The sequence below is a fragment of the Elgaria multicarinata genome, chromosome 23, assembly GCF_023053635.1.
Source record: "Elgaria multicarinata webbii isolate HBS135686 ecotype San Diego chromosome 23, rElgMul1.1.pri, whole genome shotgun sequence".
NCBI lineage: Eukaryota > Metazoa > Chordata > Lepidosauria > Squamata > Anguidae > Elgaria > Elgaria multicarinata.
The window spans coordinates 4,251,066-4,267,787 of NC_086193.1; the positions used below are offsets into that span (position 1 = coordinate 4,251,066).

At 49.5% G+C, this 16,722-nt stretch overlaps 1 protein-coding gene across 6 annotated transcripts in view; it reads right to left on the bottom strand.

Moving 5' to 3' along the window:
* Window positions 1-5,240: 5,240 nt before the first annotated feature.
* Window positions 5,241-16,722, bottom strand: part of LOC134412979 (scaffold attachment factor B1-like) — a 40,282-nt gene continuing 28,800 nt past the window's right edge. For 3 of the 6 annotated variants that reach the window (XM_063146993.1, XM_063146991.1, XM_063146988.1), the window contains 7 exons: window positions 16,342-16,635; window positions 14,154-14,291; window positions 12,112-12,151; window positions 11,154-11,275; window positions 8,603-8,715; window positions 7,286-7,349; window positions 5,241-5,583 (listed from right to left, as the gene is read on the bottom strand). In XM_063146993.1, the coding sequence (XP_063003063.1) occupies window positions 5,457-5,583; window positions 7,286-7,349; window positions 8,603-8,715; window positions 11,154-11,275; window positions 12,112-12,151; window positions 14,154-14,291; window positions 16,342-16,635 (898 nt within the window). In that variant the 3' untranslated portion in view covers window positions 5,241-5,456. Of the gene's footprint in view, window positions 5,661-7,285; window positions 7,350-8,602; window positions 8,716-11,153; window positions 11,276-12,111; window positions 12,152-14,153; window positions 14,292-16,341; window positions 16,636-16,722 lie in introns of all 6 variants that reach the window. The other 3 variants (XM_063146992.1, XR_010026446.1, XR_010026447.1) reach the window with 3 other exon arrangements.

The window sequence follows — 16,722 nt, forward strand, 5'->3', positions numbered from 1 at the left end:
GCAATGGCAACCCTGAGAAGCAAGGGCTTCTCAGTCCAGAGGACTAGAAACTTGTTTTTAATAGAAAGGAAGTGGAGGTTCTCAAAAAGAAGAATTCTGTGTATAGCAGTATGTTCTGCATTCGTCTCCTCTGACGCAGAATCACTGCCCTAAATATTGGGATATTGATCTAACCTCGCAGGGTTGTGGTAAAGCTGACAAAATTTCTTCGATTCTAAGACGCACTTTTCCCCCCATATAAACATCTCTAAAAACGGGGTGCGTCTTAGAATCGCAAGTCATTTATTATTTCTTAGAATCAAAGCTTTTTTTCTGTTGGTGGTACTGAAATGAGTGTGCGTCTTACAATTGATGGCGTCTTAGAATCGAAGAAGTATAGAACCTGTCAAAGGACTATCAAATATGAAAGTTGTCTATAAGGAAGATGAGGAATAGGATAACGCCATTTTCCCCTTGCTTGCGACAGAAAATGAATTAAGGAGCTTCTTTTTTTACCTCATCTACATCCTTCGTCCTGTTTGTTGTTTGGTTTTTGGAAGCTCTCTTGAACAACGACTATTTCTGCAGTTTGATGGAGTACTTAGCTTGCTAATGCATCTGTGGGGAGGGGAACCGGAGAGAATTAGATTCTGTACTTTGCACACGCACAAAATCTTATTTTTCCCGTGGAACCACATTCGTTGATGCAGGCTGCCATCTGGTGGTGGGAAAAGAAATACAGCAAGGTGATCTAACCAACTGAAGACACTCGGAAGATGAGATCATTTGGTTTCGCTGAAGGCCAGCTCTGTAGTCTTCAGCTTTTTACATGTCAAAAGAAGGAAGAACAGCCTACTTGTAAAAGCTCAATGGTTAGAGCAGTTGCTTTATTTGTTTATTTAACAATAGCTGAAGCTCTCTGGGCGATTCACAACAACGGAAACCACAAAATGCATCACGTGCAAAAGGTCCCAGATTGCAAGCATAATGACACGGTGCAATAGCATCCTCCAACCCATGTTCCCCAGCAACGGGCATATATAGGTTTATTGCCTCTGATACTAGAGGTAGCACATATCCATCAGGACGGGTAGCCATTGATCGCCTTCTCCTGCAGGAATGTATCCAACCCCCCTTTTAAAACCATCCAAATTGGTGGCCATCACGACATCTTCCATAATTTAACTCTGTGCTGTGTGAAGAAGTCCTTCCATTTATTTGTCCTGAATTTCCCCTCAGTCAAGCTTCATGGGATGACCCCACTGGGTTCTAGAATTCTGAGAGAGGGAGAAAAATGTCTCCCACTCAACATTCTCCACACCAGGCATTATTTTGTACACCTCTGTCATGTCTCCCCTTAGTCCCCTTCCCCCCCAAACTAAACAATCTCAACGTCAACTAGATTTTGCGAAGTCTGGAAGGCGTTTGAGCTGCTTTGCGCTTCAGCCACCTGTCCGTTCAAGTGGTTCCACCTTTCACTCATGCCAGGTGCAGGGGATTTAAACAGAGGTTTAGGATTCTCGTTTCTATCTCTAAGAGGGAAGCCGTAGTCTACTTAAGAAGTAATCTGGCAGCACAGGTAATTCAATATAGTACATACATATAATTAAGTACTTAGAGGAGAGGAGACGCCTTATGAGAAGAGCTTTAGAGAAGTGGCTTCCATACCTGCAGGTTTTCAAATACAAAAAGGCAAGACATGGCACGAAAGGGCATATAGGTCACTAGTGAGCCCTGCTGGATCAGACCAAGGGTCCATCCAGCATCCTGTTCACACAGTGTCTACCCAGCTACCCACAAGCAGGACATGGTGCAACAGCACCCTCCCACCCATGTTCCCCAGCAACTGGTGCACACTGGCATACTGCCTCCAATACTGGAGGTAGCGTATAGCCATCAGGACTGGTAGCCACTGATAGGGGGGCTAACAACAGCTTCTTCTCTGCTGATGGCCTCAGCAAGAGCGGAGTCCAAGCACAATGGAAGTGTTGTCAGCAGCCTCCGCTCCAGAGGGATCTACCAGAAATCTATGGATCAAAGCCAAAAACTGCTTGGCAATCGTCCATAAGTGGAAATGTGTAAAGGTGTCCTGAGTCAGCTCCGTCTCAGCTTGCAGTCTGTTACACTGACCGGTCCTGTGGTTCCAGCATGAGACGCTGGGAACAGAAGCTGGCTGCTTTGGCTTGCAAAGCAGGGATTCTACCATTGAACTTCGGTCCCGGCAAATTATACAGTGGATCCATGATCTAGCTCAGGAGTAACTGCACCAGCCTTCCACAACAGGATGCCTTCCAGAGTGTTGGACTACAAGCCCCATCATCTCCAGCCATCAGAGCTATTGGCCATGCTCGCTGGGGATTCTGGGAATTGTAGAACTCATCTGGAGGACACCAGATGGAGGACTTCTGGTCCACGTTGGCTGGCAGCAACTCTCCAATAGCCGGGGGTCTTTCGAAGATCATGTTGGAGAAGCTATCGGGGACCTGATTCCAGCGATGCGGAGGAATGAAGGCAAAAGAGGAGGGTGCAAGAATACCGGTATATTTTAGCTTTCATAGAATCGTAGAGTTGGGCCTACAAGGCCATCGAGTCCAACCCCCTGCTCAATGCAGGAATGCACCCTAAAGCATCCCTGACAGATGGTTGTCCAGCTGCTTCTTGAATGACTCTAGTGTGGGAGAGTCCACAACCTCCCTAGGTAACTGTTTCCATTGTCGTACTGCTCTAACAGTCAGGAAGTTTTTCCTGATGTCCAGCTGGAATCTGGCTTCCTGTAACTTGAGCCCGTTATTCCATGTCCTGCACTCTGGGAGGATCGAGAAGAGGCATCTGAGTTACTGAGAGGCATTTGAGTTACTGCTTCTCAGTAACTGACAGGCAGTAACTCAAGAGGCATTTAGAAGACAGAAAACTACCAAATGATCAGTGGATGGGGAGGGAAAGGGGGTTTGGCCTTCTGGGAAAGTCAAAAGGGCCGAACTGGGACCCCAGATGAGGCTTTGGGCCTGCGATTCTGCTCCCCTCTTCTAAGCCCTAACAGGAGGCACCAGAATTGAACCTGGAATTTTTTTCTGCTAACAAAGTACGTTTTTTTACCACATACCCCCTCTTCACAAATAGCACAAATCCTTTCTCTTCTCCACACTCCACTCCAAAGCTTGCAGTGTCACTTCACAAGGTATCCCCCCCCCCATACCTAGAAAATCCCATGATTCTAAAAGGAGGTGGGGAAACAGCTCTGGCACTGCGTGACCCTTACTGAATGTGCTTCAAAAACGAACAGAATTATAAAGTTAGAACATGGAAGCATTCAATTAAAGAGTAATCCCACAGAAGGCATTTTGCAAAGTGCGACAACCACATTCTAGCAAGGTCTTGCGGCCTTCCTGAAAAATTAAAATCTTGACATCGGTCCAGCTTGTTATAAGCTCACGTAGACTCACTGCTCGTTCAGGTTTTAGCATCGTAGGTTAGGACAAGAGGAGGGAGTGGAAACCGGGGAACTCTCGGGTCTATGTTTCCTGGGGTTAAGAGTGACCTTGTCCGTCTGAGAACGACCTACTTGGATGACCAGAATGGATTTTCCATAGCAAGGCCGCCTTTCAAGTGTGATCAGAACCCAGACTTGAACCTCTTTCCAGGGTTAGTATTTCATCAGACTATTTCATCAAGTTCATTGGTTTACCCTCAACTTCGGTTGGCCAGGTAGTGACCGGGAAAGAGGGCCTTTTCGGTGGCGGTACCCAACTTACCAAACTCCCTCCCCAAGAAAGTATCGCGCCCTGGCACTAGGTGGGTTTTTATTTTTAATGCTCTCAGGCTTTTTAAAAGTCTCTGCCTTAATCTGTTTTAATCAACACTTTATGGCTTTTAGAATGATTAAAATTCCTTTTGCTATTCTGTGAACCACCCTGCCAATCTTTGAAGAAAAATAAGACAAATCTAAGAATGAAAAGAGCTGTTTTTCCTCAGGGTCGAATTCCAGGTGTTGGACTTCAATCTTTAAAAGCCCCAACAGATTCAAGACTGAGGACCCCTCCTTCCACGTGTTCTCCTTCCTATCCCCAAATCTGCCAATCACCTTTGGTGGTGGCAGATTGTAATACCTTGCCCAAGTATGCCCTCCCCAGGAATGACTGCCTGGCCATTTCCCAACCATGGGGGGCAGCGGTGGGGGGGGGAAGGTTTACTAAAAATTCCCATCGAGCGGAACAGTTTCAGGTTTCTGCTGTCGCTGGCTTGTTTTCGCTTCTCCCAACCCCATTAATTTTATATTTCATTTATTCTAAGCAGCCTGGGGAACACAGAACGGACTGGTAAGCACAGTGCACGTTTTCAAAATGAATTCAATGCTCCTGACAGAGGCTTGGTCCGGGTGGATTTGCATGGGTGAATTTTGCCAGACCTCCTCGTCCCAGGTTCAGTCCTCGACCTCTCGTTAAAAGCAGGGAGCAGGTGATGAGAGACTCATCTCTGCCTAAGACCCTGGAGAGCAGCAGCCAGTCCTGAGACAATCCCGGGCTCAGGAGACAAACAGCTTTCCTACGGATTCTCCACCACTTCCCACCCCTACCCCCCGGCTCAAGTTCCTTCTATTCACGTCTGAAATGTTAGCCATCTTCCTGAGCACCCCTTCTGATCCTAATGAGGGCTGTGTCTTCAGAGCCTTCTGGTGCCTCAACACCCATCTGCCTCTGCCTTTCATTCTCTACCTACCCTTCCGTCAAGTTCTCCTCTCTCACAGACAGTCCCCATTCAGCCTCTCGACTCCCACTAACACCTGATACTTTTTCCTAGTCCTCAGCCATGCTAATATTTTAATCCCAGCCAAAGTGATTACTTTCCCTTTCCTCGTGGAAGATGGACTGCGAGACCTTCTAAATCAGCGGTTCTCAACCTGTGAGTCGGGACCCCTTTGGGGGGTCGAACGACCCTTTCACAGGGGTCGCCTAAGACCATCGGAAAACACATATTTCCAATGGTCTTGGGAAACTGTATTGACTGAACTATGTCATGTATCATCTTTTGTATTATTAAAGCTATTGTTAGGTATTATTTTCATTAGCAAACCACCCCATGACAATGGATCGTGTAGAGAAGAACGAAAATAATTTAATGGTTGGGGGTCAGCACAACATGAGGAACTGTATTAAAGGGTCGCGGCATTAGGAACGTTGAGAACCACTGTTCTAAATCCTCCGAGCCTTCTGAGCCATCACAGGAGCTCAACCAATTTGCATCAGAGACTTCACCAACAGACGCGCAATACAATATAGCTTTATTGTTTATGGAAAATGGAATGTTTCCTCCGAAACAACTGAGCAGTGTCCAGATAAGCACATATCGGGGTTAAAAACACACACACTTGAGTTCACATCATATGCAAGCTAGGAGAGGGCGCTGTGGTTTTCCGTTTCAGTGGCAAATGTTCCAGGCGATGACCGGGGAATAACGCAGCATTAAGAAGGGAAGAGTTTTCAATAGTGCCGGGTGAAACGAGGGTCGCTGGGTTGGTTTGTTCTATCCTGACTTGCAAAGCTGCTTTGCAGACTGGCTCCTTGCGCCACTGGGTTTGGGGATCCACCTTGCACGAACCCTCCACGCCTACGGACAGAAGTCAAAAGATAACTCTCTGCAACGTCCTGCATTCTCTTAGAGGCGTCTCTCATTTTGTGAGCTGGCTGTGTTTGTTCAAGGGCGGATTGATTTAAAATCAGAAAGAAAAAAAAGGGGTTTGAATTAAAACACCAATTTAAGAGGAGTTTCCAACTTTCTGATGGGAATATTTATTGCCCCGGGACGCACGGTATTTGGCCGCAAGGACCATGAAAAATGTATCTGGTTTGCAACTGAACGTTGCCTTGGTAATACCCAGGCACATGATTTGAAACCTCTATCTATGCAATGCACCTTTCACGGCTTTCACAGCAAAACACAACACCAACCCGTCTCGCGAAGGAGAACTGTGAAATTAAAGGGTTTCGCTCAATAAACAACGCAAAGGACACCAAGAATGCAATCCTCTGCCGGTTTAGACAGAAAGACGTCCTACGACTCCTGGCTGGGGGATACTGGAAGTCGTAGGACTTTTTATTATTATTATTATTATTATTGTTATTATTTATTTATATAGCACCATCAATGTACATGGTGCTGTACAGAGTAAAACAGAAAATAGCCTAAACACACACAGGGATGCACCCTGAAGCAAAGTTATCGAAAGCACGCTTTTCAAGAGCATGGGTGGGAAATTACCCTCCGGGAATTACTCTCCCACCCAAGCGAGACCCACATAGTTACCGCTCTCCTATGCAGTTGGGGGAGTATTTACAGACTCACACCAGCAACATGAGATCACACCATGAAGAAGCTATTCTCATGGCCCCGGGCAGCTGTGTGGAAGGGGATGAAACCATCTGTTGCCAGATTTGGCTCCAACACAGTCAGAAACAATGAGGCACAAACATCAGGTAAGGAAAGTGAGCCGTCCAACGTTTTTAGCAGGGGACGAGGGGAGTACAACGTTAACCCACCCTGGCTTAGAGAGATTTCCCCAGCAGAGCCGTGGTGGTGACACAGGGAGTGAATCCCTGCCTGGCTTCCCTCGGGCCACTAGTTCGAGACCCACGGCTGCCTGCAATGCCAGCAACCAATGAGAAAGCTTGCACAGAGACTCCTCCCCCTTGGGAAAATGTCGCTCTGACCACTTCATGCAGGGCTCCTGCATGGAGTAACAAAATCAGATGTAAACACTGCTGTGAAAGAATTCCGGTGGTGGAAAATCCCCCAGAAGATAAGGGGGATTCGTCCAGAGATGCCAGACGAGATCTAAAACCTTCAAATGTGGATTCTGCTGCCAAAAAAAAACCCACAGGAGATCTGAGAGAGGGTGAGATCACGGCGTTTTTCAACTTTCTCTGATGGCTGTTTATGGAGCCTGGATGCCAGGAACCAAGAGCAGACAATTCTCATTGCTAAATTAGGTTTGGACTTTAGCCAACTACTGATTTTTGGCTGTCTCAATGCCAGCCACCAATGAGAAAGCTCGCACAGAGCCCCGAAGAGAAAATAATAGCAAGCACCAAACGGGGGCCGGGGGTGGGTGGGGAGAGAGACAAACTCTCGAACAAACTCTTCAAAAAGCGGCTAGTTCCGCACGCTCCATTTTTTCAGCTCATTCTCAACACACCGAATTTCGCTCTCGAGGTTGCAGAATTTCAACCGCGACCTGAGTTCCCTTGTTCTTGATGGAGAAAGTTGGGAGTGGCGGGAATGGGAACGGTGGGGTCCTTTAAGTCACTCTTACCCTGATATGCCTCCTCTGTTCATTACATGACTAGGCTCCAACTGGCTAGGACTCCTCTCACCACCTAGCAAATGAAAAGGAAAGGGGGGGAAAAGCGAGTCACTCAGGAATTCTCGTACCTTATTTTTTAAACCTTAAGATGCTAGGAGAGGGAAGGCAGGGTAACGGGTCTCGAGAAGCTTTCTATAGCCCTACTGAGCTCAACCCATCCAACTCATTATGTGGTCAACCTCTTAGCATCTCAAAGAAGCTGCCATTATAGACTCGGACGTATTTGTCCACTACGCCCGGAATTGTCTACTTTGATGGGGTGGGATACCTCCCGGGTATACCATCACCCGCTACATGAGATCCTTTTTCAACTAGAGATGGATTTGGAACCTTGTGTGTGTGAAGAGAGAGATCTGGTGTTCTAGCACCAATCTGTGGCCACTTTCCCTAAGAAACACGGGCTCCCCTCTTTGAGAAATGGCATCTGGCATATCAGGTGATGATGTTGGCCATGAGGGGTCCCCGGCTGAGAAGGTTTTTTCCAATCGCTTGCTATTTGGTCTTGTTCCAACTGGACAGAGAAGATGAATGCATGCAATGCAGGAAGCAACACCCCCTCTGCTTTAAGGAGTCACCTACCCACCTCCAGCTGGCCCTCAAAGCTCACAGGGGATATAAGAACAGTACTGCATCCCCATGGATCAGATTCACTGCAAGGCTGATGAATGGGGCTCATTTTCAGTTGAGACTTCTTCGTCCACAGAATACGGATGTGAGAGAAATCCATTGGGTCGGGGGTGGAATTCGATGGATTTGTTTTGGTTCCCACTGCAGCCTGCCTGGGAATTTTGCGCATTTTTAAGGTTCTGCCATTTCATGCAGGTTCCTCAGCAATTCGTGCACATTCTGGCCGCATTCACGCAAATTATTGCCAAGTTTGTGTAAATTCAGAGGCAACGCGCGCAAATCTGCTCGCAAATTTGTGCAAGTCGCAAAACCTGCCTCCCCCGCAAAATGCGCAAAAAGTTCCTGAAGTTCAGGGAACAGCCCGGAACTCCAATGAGCCAAAAAAGAAGGGGATTTCCCAGAGTCTGAGATCCCTACCACAGACCTGAAGCCATGCATGTTTTCAGCTGAAAGAAGCTGGGAGGGAGGATCATTTTCCGATAGAAAAGCTGCCAGGGATATGACTCTAACTCTTCCATCAGAACTAGAGGGGCAATTGGCTTTAAAACGCATGGCCCCACCTGAGTTTACCAGAAACATTTAGGAGCTGAAGAGGAGAGTGTCACAAAACTTGCTTGCGAACAGAAGCTGGGCTTCTACCTTGCCATCTTTCATGCTCCCGTCCCATGATCCCTCCATCCACGTTGCTTGGCCACGAACGATCTTGATGGCCATCAAGCTTGCGGCTGTGATCTCCCCAGTCACGCCCATCTCTGGGTGGAGAAGACAAAACCCCATAAGAACATGAGAAGAGCCATGCTGGATCGGATAGCTGGTCAGCCACTGTGTGAACAGAGTGCCAGACTAGACGGACCCTTGGATCAGATCCACCATGCCTCTTCTTATGTTCTTAGACCCAGGGTCCATCTAGTCCAACACTCTACTCACACAGAGGGTGGTAAGCGTGCTGTCTGGCCTGGGGATGCCGGGGATTGAACCTGGGACCCCTGAGCTATGGCCCTTCCCATAAATGTGATTCACACTGAACGTGAATCCTGCACTAAGGTCACCTCTGCTGGGGCAAAAATCCACAAGCAGAGAAAAGAATGGAAACGAGACGGGCCTCCTAGGTTGACCCAGCCAAGTCTTTCTTCAAAAGCACTGGTTAGGCCTCATCTTGAGTACCTCATCCAGTTCTGGGCACCACACTTCAAGAAGGATGCAGACAAGCTGGAGGGGGTTCAGAGGAGGGCAACGAGGATGATCAGGGGTCTGGGAACAAAGCCCTATGAAGACAGATTGAAACAACTGGGCATGTTTAGCCTGGAGAAGAGAAGGTGGAGGGGAGACATGATGGCACTCTTCAAAGACTTGAAAGGTTGTCACACAGCGGAGGGTCAGGATCTCTTCTCGATCATCCTAGAGTGCAGGACACGGAATAACGGGCTCAAGTTACAGGAAGCCAGATTCTGGCTGGACATCAGGAAAAACATCCTGTTAGAGCAGTACGACGATGGAACCGGTGACCTAGGGAGGTCGTGGGCTCTCCCACACGAGAGGCCTGTCAGGGATGCTGACAGGGATGCCTGCCTTGAGCTGGGGGTTGGACTCGATGGCCTTAGAGGCCCCTTCCAACTCTGCTATTCTGATTCTATGATCCTAGAAAATCTATCAGAGAGCGCACCAGAGTCTGGGAGGCTGCAGAATTTCAGGATCAAATTCTATCTGCCTTTCTCATAACTGAGTTACTTCAATATTGGAACTCTACACACAGAAGGGAAATGGGTGCGTATGGGAATATGTGGCACACAGGTGAAAGCCGCACAACGCAAAGCGGACTCATGGCAAAAGAAAAGATTGCTTCACGCAAGGAATTAAAATTTACGGAACTCATTGACACAAGACAGGATGACGGCAACCGTTTAAACGTTGATTAGGGAAATTTACGGAGCAAGAGGACTCATACAGAGAACCGTCACCCAGCAGCAACCACTCCATCTGGCTCTAGCAGAGGGAGTGAAAGGAAGCAGGTCTGCGTCAGATCTGCTCAGAAGCTGCCTCCGTCGGGATCCTCGTTCCATCAACTGTCGCTTGTTTATAGCCATTCCATCAGGTTGCAGGAAATGAAGAGGAGGGATACAGGACCACTCCCTCAGCTCTGCTGAGAAACCAGCAACTTCTGGCTCCTCTCCGCTGGTCATTATAAGAAGTTTTAACTAAGGACTAGAGGCCCAAGCTCACTTCCCCCCTCCCCGCCTTTCTCTTTCCCAAAGTCTTTTCCTTTCGTATCAGGGGTGAAAACGGTCTAGTGACTGATCTTTGTAAGCTGCTTTGGAACACTTTTGGGGGTGAAGGGAAGATGGTGGGAAGGAATAACTAGGGCTGTGCACTTTCGGATCGGGCTCGAACTGGTTTGCACCGATCCAACCCTCCCCCGACCTGCTGGATCGTGATTCGCCCACCATTTTGCCCCCCCCTTTCCCACTTACTTGCCTCCACGGCGGACGGCAGGTAAGTGGGGAAGGGGGGACAAAACAGGGGGCGAATAAGTCCCCCTCTCCCCCTTACCTGGCTCCACCGTCCACCGCCACACAGACCACGACAGCGGCAGAGCCAGGTAAGCCCCCCCCCTCCCCCCACCACTTACCTGCCTCTGTCGCAGTCCGGCAGCGGCTTCAACTGGGGGTCAGGCTTCAAACCAGAAGAGGAGGCCGTGGCCTGCTCTTCCGGTTTGAGGCCTGGGCCTCAGTTGAAGCCGCTGCTGGACCGCGACGGAGGCAGGTAAGCCCCGCCCACCGGCTCTGCCACCGGCGCTGCACGGACTGCGGCGCCAGTGCCAGGTAAGCCCCCCTCCGCCCACACTTAACTTTTTTTCGGAGCTCCGGATCGAGGCGAAGGATCCGCTTCGTCTCGATCCGCAGCTCCCCCGACCCAATCCGTCTCTGGCGGAGGCGAATCAGGCCGCTCCGCTATTGCTTCTATGAACCGAAGCGAAGCCCAGCCCTAGGAATAACCCTTCAAATGAAGGGTGGATGGATGTGAGCGTCAGGCTGGCCATCAGGGCTGACCTCACGCCCTCAGACCCCATTTCTCCACCTTCAGCACAACTGTTCAGACGCACTGGCTTGTCAAGGGTTTGAACGGCAGGGCCAGCACTCTGGAAAGCACTGCCATACCCAGCACAGGACTGCTTCCTTTTCTGTACACTCACCGGGACTGTGGCGGCAAGCCACGCCCTTTGCTCAGCCTCCTCTCGGATCCATAACCCGCCCAGCTGTCCCGGGAGTCCCGCGAGTGGCGATCAGGCCCTCCATGCCGTGCGTCAGGATAGTGCTGAAACGGAAGGCACCGCAAAGTGAGGCTGAAGCTTTGCCACGCAACGTGCCAGCCTTAAAAGCTGAAGAGAGACTGTACTGATGCGGGCAGGTGGCCGGTTCTGATCTACGGGCCACCGCTGCTCTAAGTCACCACACTGGGTAGAACAACTGTTGGCTACCTGACCGCAAAGACAGATTATTTTATTTTATTATTATTTATTTATTTAAGCATTTTTATGCCACCATTCAGCCAAAAAAAGGCTCTCACGGCGGCTTACAAAAGTATTTCTTATACACCTGACGAAGTTACACGCCTCGGAAGGGGACGCTGCCAAACGCTGCTCAAGCTTCCTTTACGTTTACACGGCGCTTAACTACCCACAGCAGACTGCGCAAACCGATACTGCGCTTGTTCATTTTTGGAATAAATTACTGTTATCGTTGGACCTACATCCATCAGGAACCCATTTCGGAATGCAGTCATTGGTTTTTGGGGGCCTGCTGCAGCCATTATTTCATCAGAGAGCTTCGGCTATTGGGCGGTATAAAAATGGAATAAATAAATAAATAAATCACAGTCTTGCAGCACCCCCTCAGCCTGACACATACACTTTAGGAACTCTCAAACTGGGTCATAAGACTGTGAGGCCTCCCAAACCTTGCACCCTCTGGATGTCTTGGACTGCAACTCCCAGAATTCCCAGCCAGCGCTGGCTGGGAATTCTGGGAGTTGCAGTCCAAGACATCTGGAGGGAGCTGGATTGGAGAAAGCTGCTGTAGACGACTGCATGGTGCCTTCCGAGGAAGGGAAAAGGCAGTTTTGACGACGCTACCCGCTTCACGTGCGCATACCTGTCCATCTCGATCAGGCACTGTCCTTGAACTTTCCCTCCTGGAAGAGAAAGAATTCAACATTAATGCACATAGTAAGCGAAGAAGCCTTGGAAACAACTTGTTAAATGGGGATAAATCAACAGAGGGGCTGTTACTAACACCCCATTCAAAGAGAAGAAGGCAGTAGTGTGAATGATTCAATATATACAAAGTGCCCGAAGCACACAACTACACAGTATACATACAGTGATGAACAGTAGCAAATAACCTTATTTATTTAAAATATATAACTCATGCATAACACCTGCACAGTCATTAATCACCAACTACCATTTGCCCGACAGAACTGTGCAAGAAACGTGCTCCTGAATAGTAGTCACTTTACAATTATTATTATTATTATTATTTCCATGTATAATATACAAAATCGCAGTCACAATGACTAAACATGACATAGTGTTGGTAATGACATCGGATAATACCCTTTTAAACATATATTTTTAGAATAAAAGGTTATATTGGTTGTTTTCTTGTTCTTATACGCATTGTAAGACTTTACGACAGGTCTCCGCGGTTTATCATTCCTGTTTGCGCAAGAGCTTCGTCAGAACGCCATGACGGCTCGGCTGTAAACCATAAGGTTATTGTGTGGTAGATATCTCCAAAAGTTATTATGGGGTAAACACCTCCAGAACGAAAAGCAGCCAGGAAAAAACACAACTCGCAGCTGAGGGAATGGCAGCGAATGGCAGCCATGTGGGCCACAAGAGCTTCAAACCAATCTACCAGGGACATGGCAACCGATAGTAGTTTCACACGTTACACAACGAGAGGCTAAGTCATCCCTGCTTCTCTGCTTCCTCAACACCTGAATGTCACTTTGCAGTTTGGGGTGTACACCGAAAACTGCAAACACAGTCAGGCAAGAGTCCAACAGCTTTGCAGCCGGGGTCAAGAAAGAGAAGCCGCCCTTCTGTCTTTTGTCTGTCTTGCCCAGTATTCCCTGCTCTGACTGGCAACAGCTTTCCATCTCGCCCAGTATTCCCTGCTCTGACTGGCAACAGCTTTCCATCTCGCCCAGTATTCCCCGCTCCGACTGGCAACAGCTTTCCATCTCACCCAGTATTCCCCGCTCTGACTGGCAACAGCTTTCCATCTCACCCAGTATTCCCTGCTCTGACTGGCAACAGCTTTCCATCTCGCCCAGTATTCCCTGCTCTGACTGGCAACAGCTTTCCATCTCGCCCAGTATTCCCCGCTCTGACTGGCAACAGCTTTCCATCTCGCCCAGTATTCCCCGCTCTGACTGGCAACAGCTTTCCATCTCGCCCAGTATTCCCTGCTCTGACTGGCAACAGCTTTCCATCTCGCCCAGTATTCCCTGCTCTGACTGGCAACAGCTTTCCATCTCGCCCAGTATTCCCTGCTCTGACTGGCAACAGCTTTCCATCTCGCCCAGTATTCCCTGCTCTGACTGGCAACAGCTTTCCATCTCGCCCAGTATTCCCCGCTCTGACTGGCAACAGCTTTCCATCTCGCCCAGTATTCCCTGCTCTGACTGGCAACAGCTTTCCATCTCGCCCAGTATTCCCCGCTCTGACTGGCAACAGCTTTCCATCTCGCCCAGTATTCCCTGCTCTGACTGGCAACAGCTTTCCGTCTCGCCCAGTATTCCCTGCTCTGACTGGCAACAGCTTTCCGTCTCGCCCAGTATTCCCTGCTCTGACTGGCAACAGCTTTCCATCTCGCCCAGTATTCCCTGCTCCGACTGACAGCAGGCTCTCCAGCGTTGGAAGGTTTTTCACTACTTGACCCTTTTAACTGGAGATAACAGGAAATGAATCTGGAAACTTCTGCAAGGGACAAGCCTGCCCAGGACCGAGCGATAAGGACATTAGCAGTTCCAATCTGAATTGCCCAGAGGACTGAAAAAAACACTCTTCTCCAGCACGGTGCTCTCCAGATGTGCCAGACTCCAGGTCCCATAATTCCCAGACAGCAGGGCCCAGAGTTTCCTCAGTTTCCCACAAACCAGGAGACAGAAGGAAAGACACGGTTACCTGTCCACCGGATGGTCCTGGTACCGGCTCCGATCTCTGTGGTCAAAGCTGTGGAAGCGATCCTGTCGACTGAAGTCAGAATGATATCGGTCGTCCATGGCCATCCGCTTCGCCTCTGGCCAGTACGAATCGTCACGCCTGCATGGAGAGCACATTGAACAACTCTGGATGGCTGATTGGTAGCTACTGGTTCAGTTTGGTTTCAAATATTATTTAAAAATATGTAAACTCCCCATTATAAAGCCTCGTCATTAACAGCAGGGAAGGAAAGGAGTCTCTCATAGGAGGAAAATGAACTACCCGCTATCGTATCTTGCTTTGCATTCCAGCACTGTATTAACACACCCACAGCGCCCACATTAATTTGCTTATTTTCAGCATTTGAGAACTCCTTCAGTTTTCAGCATGGATCCATCTTGTGGTCACGATCATAATAAAGAATGCCCTCTCTTCAGGTACGGTCTCTTTCATACGCCCCATGCCCATGCCAGATTCTGGCTCGTGTGGGTGGAAGAGATGCTCTGTGTGAGTGTGCCCAGTGATGGATACAGGTCCCATGGAGACACAATGCTAAGGAGATGCAGTGTCCTACCAGAAGTTAAGATTTCAGGCGGCGGTGGAAGGGGGGGATGAAAAAGAGAGAGAGAGAGAGAGAGAGAGGTAGCAGAGGCTTATTTCTGCTCCTGGTGATTCCACATGGATCTATGGCCTGGTTGAAGTTCACCAGGAGAAGAGTCTTCAGCATAGCGGCTCCCTTCCTATGGAATTACCTGCCTTTGGAGGCCAGGCAGGCACTAAGATTATGTTGTTTCCAGCGCCACCTGGTAACAGTTCTGTTCCTTAAATGGTCAGCCTCCGTCTTTATATTGGCACTCTGTTTTGATGTTTTAATCTTTTTTTTAAACTTTTGTACAATTGTACCTTTTGTTCACCACTCTGGAAACTGTATAGGTATAGAGCGGTATATTGTGTACAGTTCTGGTCACTACACCTAAAAAAGGATATTATAGGGCAGAAAAGGGCAACTAAAATGATGAAGGGGCTGGAGCATCTCATCTAAGAGAGAAGGTTACATCAGCTGGGATTGTTTAGCTTGGAAAAAAGAAGGCTACTGGAAGACATGATAGAGGTGTACAAAATTATGCATGGTAGGGAGAACGGATAGGGAGACATTTTTCTCCTTCTCTCAAAATACTAGAACCCAATGGTGTCATCCCATGAAGCTGATGGGTGGGAGATTCAAGATAGATAAAAGGAAGGACTTCACACAGAGCATAGTTAAATTATGGAACACACTACCACAGGATGTGGTGACGGCCACCAATCTGGATGGCTTTAAAAGGAGGTTGGATAAATTCCTGGAGGTGAAGGCTATCCATGGCTACTAGCCCTGATGGTTGTGTGTGTGCTACTTCCTGTATTCGAGGCAGGAAGCCTGTGCGCCCCAGTTGTTGGGGAACATGGGCGGGAGGGTGCTGTTGCACCATGTCCTGCTTGTGCATCCCTGGCTGACGGCTGGTTGGCCACTGTGTGAAGAGAGTGCTGGACTAGACGGACCCTTGGTCTGATTCAGCATCAGGGCACTTCTGATGTTCTGGAGGAGGAGGAGGAGAAGGAGAAGGAGAAGGATTGCACTATGTCCTGCTTGTTCATCCCTGGCCGATGGCTGGTTGGCCATTGTGTGAACAGAGTGCTGGACTAGATGGACCCTTGGTCTGATTCAGCATCAGGGCACTTCTGATGTTCTGGAGGAGGAGGAGGAGGGGAAGGAGAAGGAGAAGGAGGATTGCACCATGTCCTGCTCATTCATCCCTGGCCGATGGCTGGTTGGCCATTGTGTGAACAGAGTGCTGGACTAGATGGACCCTTGGTCTGATCCAGCATCAGGGCACTTCTGATGTTCTGGAGAAGGAGGAGAAGGAGAAGGAGAAGGAGGATTGCACCATGTCCTGCTCATTCATTCCTGGCCGATGGCTGGTTGGCCACTGTGTGAAGAGAGTGCTGGACTAGACGGACCCTTGGTCTGATCCAGCATCAGGGCACTTCTGATGCTCTTACACAAAATGTGTAAATAAAACAAAACCAAAGTAGAACAGAACGCAGGTAGCCTCCACCTCCGCCCCCCCTCCCCCTTCGCCTGCGAGACCCGCTTCCCCGCACCTGGGCCGCAAGCCCCCCCCCGCCTCACCTCCCGTCCGCGTCGTACGGCCGCCTGAGCGCTCCGCGCCTCTCCTGCTCGTAGCGCAGCTGCTCGTGCTGCCGCCGCAGCTCCTCCCGCTCCCGCTGGATGCGGTCCTGCTCCCGCCGCCGCTCCTCCTCGATGTGCATCCGCTCCTGCTCCAGCCGCTCCCGCTCCCGCCGCTCCCGCTCCAGCCGCTGCCGCTGGAACTGGAGCCGCTCCCGCTCCTGCTGCAGCTTCTGCCGCACGTCCCACTCCTGGGCGGCCTGGACGCGCTGGTCCCGCTCCCGCCGCTCCCGCTCCCTGGGTTGAAAAGACAGGCGGACTGTTCAGGAGAGCGAGTCAAGCGGCCACACCGGCCCGATCATGGGGCAGGGGGGGGGGGGAGGA